The 10,776-nt window shown below is 32.8% G+C and overlaps 1 protein-coding gene across 1 annotated transcript in view; it reads right to left on the bottom strand.

Moving 5' to 3' along the window:
- spint1a (serine peptidase inhibitor, Kunitz type 1 a) overlaps nt 1-8,247 on the bottom strand; it is a 21,376-nt gene extending 13,129 nt beyond the window's left edge. Inside the window, exons 1-5 of the mRNA XM_016474161.1 lie at nt 8,038-8,247; nt 5,534-5,982; nt 3,751-3,908; nt 2,346-2,487; nt 167-337 (exon numbers count right to left, since the gene is read on the bottom strand). Coding sequence (XP_016329647.1) covers nt 167-337; nt 2,346-2,487; nt 3,751-3,908; nt 5,534-5,939 — 877 coding nt within the window. The 5' untranslated portion in view covers nt 5,940-5,982; nt 8,038-8,247. The remainder of the gene's footprint in view (nt 1-166; nt 338-2,345; nt 2,488-3,750; nt 3,909-5,533; nt 5,983-8,037) is intronic.
- Nucleotides 8,248-10,776: the final 2,529 nt, after the last annotated feature.

A 10,776-nucleotide genomic window follows, 5' to 3' on the forward strand; every position in this document is an offset into this window, starting at 1 on the left:
ATATATATATATAGAGAGAGAGAGAGAGAGAGAGAGAGAGAGAGAGAGAGAGATAGGTATATGTAGTTACATACTCACTGACTTTCTACTTGTTTTTTGCACTCTGACAGTTTTATCTGTAATTAACTGCCATGCACTTATAACATGACCAGAAAAAGCTCAATACCTGAAACTTTGTCGCAAGCGTTCAGGCATTCGTTGAGCACCAGGTAGTTGTTACGGTTTGGTTTGCAGCCTCCAAACTTGAACTGCTCACATTTCTCGGTGACGGCGTTGTAGTGCCAGCGTGGGAAAGAGCCTCGACACGGACCCTCTTTCTTCGGCACCAGACAGTGATCTGATGGGAGGAAAATCAGTCATTTATTCATTATTTATTCCCAACAAATGTTATGCATGAACAAGTAACATTTTATTCATTCTTATGTTGTTCCAGACATAAAACACCAAAATTATGATATAATGTGCGTGCAATACTGTATATAAAGTCTTTTGAATCAACACGTGTTTGTGCCGCTGCTTCTAGCGTCTTGTAACATGACAAATTGCATGTGAAAATGCAAATGAGATTTGCAAACCTCTGCGGTAGAGAGTGAGTTATGACTTTTTAAAACTATAAATGAAACCATTTAAGAGACAAAGTGCAAAACACATGATAGTAACGTTAGAACTTTAATGCAATTAATGTCAGTATCAAACGTCACATCAATGCACTTATCTTTTATGGAAACTCGAATTAAAGCTTAAATTACTTGAACAATACACTGTCAAGACAGGTTTAATTTTCATTTATGACTGTGAATGAGCAAGCAAATACAAATATAACATCGATTTAGTAAAATTATGCATGTGTTGTCACGTCACGAACGGCTTTCCTGAGTGTGTTTTACAGTCGTTTGAATACTGTACTGCTCATTTGCATAACCATGTTTGTGTGTATGTGTGTGAACACATGAACTATGTGAAATATGAATGCTTTTTAAAAAAAAACTGAAACTATCACTTACATTACACAACACAAGATGAAACATGAAAGACCACATGCTGACACGCTGTTGATTTACCAACAGTAAATAATGTCTCGTCCCTCAGTTTCTAAAAATTAACGTTTGTATTGTAAGTTAAGTTCTGTACGCACTGTACTCAATTATTTGCTGTCTGCATGTCACAGATGCTGTTGATAAACATGCATTTAACTCTTTGGAAAAACATTAATATTTAATTCATTTTTGATGTCAATATCACATTTTCTTGCCATCAATGATGAGACAAACACTGCGCTTTGAAAACACAAGGCAGCGAAACCAAACACTATAAATAATGCAAAAACACTATAAATAATGCAAATGCAACATGATTAATTCAAATGAACACAGAGTCGTGTAAATGTCTGTTCAGCATGAAAACGAATAGAATTGGTCTACAATTTAGGGTTCATATGGATTCTAGATTTACATTTTACAGCTAGACTGCTTCGCAAACGCTCAATCATTCTCTGTGAAACTCCCACCGCAAAACCTGCCGCACCAGTTTGTGAAACACTCAATTCTACTGAAACTAGGAAACGTCAAACAATCAGTCACAAAACTACAACTCCTCAATCATTTCAATTAAAAATAAACCATTAAACTGCTGATTTGACCATTTTGACCAAGCAAAGCTGAAATTACTTCGTGATAAAGCTCCTTTTAATAGGAAGTATGAGGGGGGGAATCAGTTTTTAGAAAACAAGACCATTCTGGGTTAACAGAATGAAACTATTTATGTATTCAAGTCTGACAAATCCTGGTAAATGGTTAATCCATGTTTTCCGACAACTATTTTTAAGGTCACTTCAAAACCTGTTGGACTAGAACTCATCTGAGGTCAACAGCGCAGTGAGAAATCAGATTAAATGACTGCGAAACACTTATCAGAAAACATGACAGCATTGACCCATTACTTTAAAGCAAGCTGTTGCTTTTAATATCATAATGCATACGGATCAGGCTTTGGTCAGGTTTTTGACTGGCTTATGCACGTCAGTTTCTGAGTGAAGAAAAAAGCATTATTTGTGGATAATTTTGGCAATATTGACTGAAAAACTGAGGTGCATGAGCTCAGTTTAATGAGGCCTATGATCAATCAGATCCAAAAAGAAATACAAAACCTGTGCTAATTGAAAGAAAACAAGACGATTGAATCCTAAATTTGGCTATAATACAGCAAAATAAGAGATTTACAAGCAATTTTTAAAAGACCAGTCATTTTTGACCAGGAACACTAAAAGGATTTTCAGCACAGCAGAAGGGTTAAAAAATGAATAAATAAATTAAGTAAACACACAACATGTGTTTTCATGTACTCACGGAGTGACTGTTCTGGCGTCAGGACCAAAACTGACACCTCGGCTGATCCCGTCTGATCAGCGTCATCTGTGACCATGAGTCTGAACTTATACATCCCCGGAGAAAGATTGGAGACCGTTACTGAATCCACAAACAGCCCTTTCTGACAAAAAAAAAAGATATAAAAAAATGAGAAATGTGCATTATCGGTTATATCGGTTAAAATTACATTCAAGCCTATATATACACAATGCATGATAAATAATTTTTAATGCATTAATTATGCCCTGTAATGCACCTTATGTCCTGTAATTCATTGTAACACCTTTAGAAAATATAACTCATTAAAACAACCAACTTCAACCAATATCGGTAACACTTTACTTGAACCCTTTATATATAATGAATTAAAAAAATATTTTAATACATTAATTATGCCTTACAATATTTTTAATGCAATAATTATAATATACTATTATAATATTTATATTTTCATTGTTACATCTTCAGAAAGTATAATTCATTAAAATGCAAAAAAACAACCAATTTCAATCAATATCGGTAACACTTTACTTGAAGCCTTTATATATATATATATAATGCATTATAAAAGTATTTGAATGCCTTAATTATGCCTTATAATGATGCACTGTATGAACTCATGAATAATTATAACCACACTTATAATATATTATAATATTTATCTATTCATTGTTACACCTTTAGAAATATAATTCTTTAAAACACTTTAAGACAATCAGAATCAACAAATATCGGTAACACTTTACTTGAAGCCTTTATATATAATGCATTAGAAAAGTAGTTTTAATACATTAATTATATTATAATACTTATCTATTCTTTGTTACACATTTAGAAAGTATGATTCATTAAAAAAAAGCATGACAACAACCAATTTCAACCAATATCGGTAACACTTTACTTGAAGCCTTTCTATGTAATGCATTATAAAAGTATTTTAATGCATTAATTATGCTTTGTAATACATTGTATGATCTCATGAATAATTATAATATTAACTCATGAATACAGTTATAATACTAACCCATTCATTGTTATTGTATAAATATAATCAGATAATAATTAATTAAAACACATGAAAACAGCCAATTTCATACGTAGCAAGGAATTTGAAAAGTGCATATTAACTTTTTTTATTATTGATATTTTATACTTGTCTTTTCCAATTATTTATGAAAAGATGCATTATAATATACATTATGAATACCTTTATAATGCCTTATACATAAAGGCCACAGATAGGTAAAGGTAAATATCTAAAGATAAAAATAATTAAAATGGTAGTTTAACAAAGTCATACATAGGCACCATTTATATCAGTCTACAAAACTAATCTCATGTATTTTTTAAGAAAATATTATTCTAATAATGAACCTGAACTCACGGTCATAACAGCCGACTGGTCTCCAGTCACCTGTACCCACTCATATTTTACGATCTTTTTATCGTCTTTGCTCTCAATGCCATTCAGAGTCACATCTTCTTTGGGTTGAACGACTCTGTCCTGCCCGGCCACTGCGACTGGAGGTTTGTCCTCCACGTCTGCAAGAAATCAAAACACTGCAGCGATGAAATATTATGCAATATAAAACAATAACGGTGAAAATTGTACATGACGCCAAGAATGATAACAAGTAAGCAAGCCAGAGCTTATGAGAGAATAATACAAGACAGATCTTGTATACTGAAGATGAGCTGATTAGGTGAGTTAGGAGAACTATTAAAGTGCCTGAGACAAAGGAAATGAAAGTTTGAGACTAAAAGATACTGACACTAAACAGGCTGCATGATAAGATTCTACACGGTTGATACCAGGGGCGCAGAAACACAACAGCGACATTATCATGTCTTTGCATTCAGCTCATGGATAATCTTTACTTTTTAAAGACTCCATGAGATCAGAATTTGTGAATTTTAGTCCATGCCACTGTATTCCAAAAACATGACAAAATAAACATTTATAAGATACGTGCATTTAATTTACAGTCTTTCTCTTCCATAAAAACAGCAAAACTTGGACTCCAGAGGGTATCCTTTTGATTGCCAATCAGATGGTTGTGATGTAAACTAAATGCTATTGGCTATTTAATTTATATTAAATATGTAATATTTAATATGTCTTGCCAGTCAATGCAAAAAACTGCACTTGTCCAGCATTATTTTAGTATCACTGAGATACTATTATAGCTTCTTTGGTAACACGATGGTAACAATAAGTTAATGCATTAACTAACAATGAGCATTACTTTTGTTACAATATTTATTAATCTTTGTTGATTTTTGTTAATAAAAATACAGTTGTTCATTGTTAGTTCACGTCAGCTCAGATCCATTAAATAATATTAACAGAAACTACTTTTGATTTTAAAAATGTATTAAGAAATGCTGAAATTAGTTGATGCTTTAGAAGTATTTTTAGAAGTATTTGCTGTTTTTGTGACTTTTTATTTTATTTTATACTTTGAATTCGTTTTTTATGGTTTCCATTTTTATTTTAATTACATTTTTACTAATTCTGTTGTCTGTTCTTGTCATTTTTATTAGTTTTTGGGTGTTTTATGATATTTATGTATAGTTTTTATAAATTATAAATTACGACATTTAATTAATAGTTTGAGCTATTTTAGTACATCAAATTAAACTAAATAAAAATGAAAAATGTTGCATCTGAAATAAAATGTTTTTTTTTAATCTATTATATTTCATTTTTTATATTTCACTTTCTTTTATTTCTATGCATTTTTTTACATAATTTTAGTTATCTATATCTATATATATTGGGTCCTCAAAGTGTCCATCTTCTCAAAATATTCCTACGCCCCTGGTTAATACAACTGGCTGAAATATGAAACAACGACACACTTTTGACACACAAGATTCAGCAGGACTGGACATGCATGAGTATTTCCAGGAGTATTTCCTTCACAGGTTTAAGACAAATCCGGCCGAAAACACTGCATATAAAAAATCCTGAATCTACTCATTAAACTGTAAAAAACACGAGACGTCTACAACAGACTTCTAGACACATTTAAGATAATTTTCCTTACCTGGCACCTGTTGCACAACGTAATCTTTAAAAATAGATTTCAAATCACAGTTGTCAACTATATATAAAAAGTAACGTCTTTTAATATCGCCAGACACGTTAGACGATTTCCTCTTACCTGAAGTTTTTTGCTCAAGGTAATCTTTAAAAACTGATATCAGAACGTAGTTGCTGAAGCCATTCTTCCTCACAAAGCGGCAGACTTTCTTCTGTTTGTACAAACAGTTGAAGATGAAGCATGAGCTGATGCTTTCGGGATCTTCTCCATGTTCAATCAGAGCCAGATTACAGTTTGGATCACGACAACAGGCCAGAACACAGTCTTCAGACCGAGACACTTGAGGAGAAGACAAGAACGTGGCCCCTTCCTTCACAGATTCATCTACGTCCAACACAAAATCTTCTTTGCCAGGACTGAACTTTTCCATGCATTCCCCTTCATCCTGAGCCTCTGACGGAGACACATGGAGACAGACGAGAAGAACCGCCGCGGTCCAGAAGAACCAGAACCGAGCCGGTGTCATTCTCCGAATGAACAGAACCCTGTATAAACGACTCAAAACCAATCTGAAAAGAAAGAAAATGTTAAACATTACAACTTATATTACATATAGCTGGTAAGATGAATCACATAAACACATGAAGAATCAAAAAGGAGTCATTCTCCAAAGAACAAAAGCTCCAGTAAAATCCCTTTATAAATGATTCAAAACCAATTGAAGAAAGAGAAAACTTTAAACAGTAAACCTTTTCTAAATATATGTATATTATATGGATTTAGTCATTCTACCAGCTATATATATATACACAGTAATATAAATATAACTGATAGAATGAATAAATCCAATGAATCAAAAGAATCAAAAAGGAGTCATTCTCCAAAGAACAAAACCTCCAGTAAAATCCCTTTATAAATGATTCAAGACCAATATGAAAAGAAAGAATAAAAAAATAAATAAACAGTATAATATTAGGTTATATATAGCCGGTGGTACTAGAATAACTAAACCCATAAAGAATCAAAAATAAGTTATTCTCTAAAGAACAAAACCTCTAGTAAAGCCCTTTATAAATGATTCAAATTAATCTGAAAAGAAAGAGAAGATTTTAAAAATAAAAGATAACAAATAATACTTTAATGGATTTATATTATACGGATTTAGTCATTCTACCAGCTATATTTATATTATATATTTATTGTTATTTATGGGTTATTTATCTAAAGAACAAAACCTACAGTAAAACCGATTTAAGACACATCTGAAAAGTAAAAGAAAACATTAAAACTTCCAAATAAAATGCATAAAACATAGTCGTATTTTAAATCCAGAATGAATCTATAAGGAGTCATTAAAAGAAAGAAAACTTCAAACAACACAACTTTCAAATAATATTTTAAATATAGCTGGAAGAACGAACGAAATCCATAAACAAATAAAAAGCAGTCAAAACTTAAAGTAAAATTTCTTTATAAACGACGAAAGACCAATCTGAATAGGAAGATAAAAATCTATATTCAAATTAATATTTATATTATATATAGCTGGTAGAATGACCAAATATTCACAATGGAGAAAAAAAAATCATTATCAAAATAACAAACCCACTGATTATTCATGACAAAACATTAGAACTTCTAAATATTTATAATACAAAGTCTAAATAATGACTAACTCCAAAAAGAATTCATAAGGAGTCTTGACAATAACTGAAATGTCTTTATTAATACAAACACATGGTGAATGCAGGTGAACTCTGTCAAACTGTGGGTCAACTTCACTTAAATCGACATATATGACCCAAAACTTACACTAGCTTATTAATATACAATATGACACTTTAATATATGCATTATCGTCACTCAGTCTATAAAGAAAAAATCAGTTTGTGTCAGCTTTTCTAACATCTATATGATTCATTTATGTATTTTTATTATTACTATTTATTTATTAATTTTTTTATATATACATATTTTTATTTGATGATTATTATTATTATTTTTTTTGTTTAAGTCTACCAGGGTTGGGGTGGGTTCTAAATTTGCACAGTTGCAGTTTGTTTTATATTACTATTCCCAGAAGAAAATTCAATAAACAGTTGTTAACAAAAAAAAAATAAATAATAATCAGTTTTGTAAACTTTACACAATTTGTACGCAAAGACTCAACCAACAAAGTCATTTTTTTCCCCCTAAATTAAGGTCAAGTCTAAAACGAAGAGAAAACAACTTGAAATAGCCTAATGTAATTCGCATTACGAAACACAAAAGCGAAACGTTTCTACCTCAGTATTCAATAAACAGTTGTTAACAAAAAAAAAAAATAATAATAATCAGTTTTGTAAACTTTACACAATTTGTACGCAAAGACTCAACCAACAAAGTCATTTTTTTCCCCCTAAATTAAGGTCAAGTCTAAAACGAAGAGAAAACAACTTGAAATAGCCTAATGTAATTCGCATTACGAAACACAAAAGCGAAACGTTTCTACCTCAGTAATGTTGCACAGACCTGCTTTACTCAGACATAAACATCACAGGCCGCCAGAGAAGAAAAGCAGCAGATATTTCGGGTTTTGTGTTCGTCAGTAAAACACCTAAACTTGAAACATTTCATCTTCTTACCTATTAAACAGCTCAACAAGTGTTCGTCTCCTCCGAAACGGCGTGGCTCCGATATAAATCGTCGTTTCAAGCAGAGTTTCGATGGAAATGCGTCGTTGATTCCGAGTCGGATCCGGAGCTCCAGGTGAGGTGTGTCCGATACCGAAATACCTGCTGCGCGAGCAGGAAGTGTTGACGTCACGCGCTCGAGTCAGAGTCAGACTCCGCCCCCTCGCGCTACAATGAACCACACACTCAATGCATTATTTATTTGCATGCTTGGGGAAATATGCCTGTCTGTCATTCTTATGAGGCTTTTTTGTGATTGTCTGAGTCTGACTCTATCTGATAAGAGCACACTGTGTCTTAAACAGGACATGACTTACCACAGACTGACACATGATGTCTGTGGCTAAAGTGCGTGTCTGTTACTTCTGTAAAGAGCCAGTAGCCTAAATATGATAAATATATATATATGGTTGTGTATAAATAGTGTCTGCATTATGTGGGAAGGAGTTGTTTTGATATGCAATAGCAATATTGTCTTAAAAAAAGAGATCATTTATTAAAGATTTTTTATAAATGTGTTTCACTTCATTTATCAAGTGTCTGTGTCAAAGCTGATGGAAACATCTCGTTTCCTTCACCAGATGCATCATTCACCACAGACCTCAAAAAGGTCACGTATTCATGCCCAGTTTCATCAAAACCTCAATGCTGGTGCTGAAAAATCAAGTTTCAAAGCCAAATCAACTCAAAAACTTTGTGTATGTATTACATATTTAGTTTCAGATGAAATGAAATACATCATATGCTATATTCTAGTCACTATAGGTGGATTTATTCTAATAAGAAGCACTTTAAAACGATGCCATTCGAACACATGTTGACTGAATTCTGTGTCTGTCATAAACTTCGAATGCACAGAAGCTTCTGCAAAACTGGCAGATGTTGACTTCATGTTAAAATAAATAAATAAATGCTACGAATATGAATGTCCTCTATTCATGCAAACAGTGTTGGGGAAAATTACCTTTAAAAATAATGCATTACTCCCTTAAAAAAAGTAACTTATTGCATTACTTAGTTACTTTTTATGTGAAAGTAATGCATTACGTTACATTTGCGTGACTATTTCTCATGTGGGAGAGGAGAGCTGTCAGTCAATAGATGGGACACAAAGTAACTTATTTGAAAAAGTAACTCAGATATTTTCTTGTAAATTAAAAAGTAATGTTACTTTACTAGTTACTTGAAAAAAGTAATCTGATTACGCAACTTACATTACTTGTAATGCACTACCCCAACAGTGCATGCAAATATGCATGATCTTTTTCTGTGTTTATTGTCATTATTGGCTTTTCCCCACACACAAATGTTACCTACAGTTAAAATGGGTTTCTATAAAGCTCAGTGTGATACAAAATAACATTCAGCGAGACAAAATGGGCAGTCAGTATCAACAAAAATGTAGAACAAAAATTGCATTTGTATATAACAAACATTCCAGGTTTGAAACCATTGTGAAAAAAAAACACCTGAAGATTTAACCGGTAAGGTTCACATGATGAACTTTTAATTTAAGTGGCATTTGGCTAATTTACTGACACAATAGCTGGGGGTTTTTTGAAGCATGAATACATTTTTTTGGGGTGGGGAGAGTTACTTAATAAAAGTAATATACTGATTAGTTTCTGAATCAGGTCACATAAAGGAATAATTCACACAAAAATTTAAATTCTGTTTATTTTATTCACTCTCATGTTGTTCCAGACAGAAATCACTTAGCCCATATGACTCAGTGCTAATGACAGTCACATGATCTTCACGAATATGTCCTGCACGGTCACTTGCAAGAAATCAAAACAATGCAGTGATGAAACATTATGCAATATGAAACAATAACAGTGAGAATTGCACAAGATCCCAAAAACGACAGAAATGCATGTTTGAGACAAAAAGATATTTATACTTGATAGGGTACTTGATTCTACACAAACTGATTACTAAACTGCAAAATGATTTTTTTTTTTAAATATCTACAGATACATGTTTTCCATTTGAGTTCCTCTTACCTGAAACATTTACAATAAGGTAAGACTTTCTACTGTTTGTACAAACAGTTGAAGATGAAGCATGAGCTGATGCTTCTGGGATCTTCTCCATGTTCAATCAGAGCCAGATTACAGTTTGGATCACGACAACAGGCCAGAACACAGTCTTCAGACCGAGACACTTGAGGAGAAGACAAGAACGTGGCCCCTTCCTTCACAGATTCATCTACGTCCAACGTAAAAGACTGAACTTTTCCATGCATTTCCCTTCATTCTGGACCTCTGATGGAGACAAATGTGCAGAACAACCATGGTCCAGAAGAACCAGAGCCCATTCTATGATGCCCTTCAAACACATACTGACTGCATTATGAGTCTGACTTAAACTTTAATGCCCAGAAACTTTGATTGTACAGTTCTAAGCCCAGCTGTATTGTATGGTGGTACAAACGGTTTCCTTTTCTTGGCATGCTTGCAGTACTACCACTGAATTGCACTAAATGTCACAGTACTTTCTGAGGTTTGAGGTAAACTGCTCATTTGATGCATGGAAGTGAGATGTTTCCGTTGACATTATCTTTCTGTCACTGAAACTCACTGTGTTTTAAATGTGGTGTGAAAAGCATTTTGCAGTCCATGACATTATTGTTTATTTTGATGCAACACACACACACACACACACACACACACACACACAATATATATA

Source organism: Sinocyclocheilus anshuiensis, unplaced genomic scaffold, assembly GCF_001515605.1.
Source record: "Sinocyclocheilus anshuiensis isolate Anshui unplaced genomic scaffold, SAMN03320099.WGS_v1.1 scaffold208, whole genome shotgun sequence".
Lineage (NCBI taxonomy): Eukaryota > Metazoa > Chordata > Actinopteri > Cypriniformes > Cyprinidae > Sinocyclocheilus > Sinocyclocheilus anshuiensis.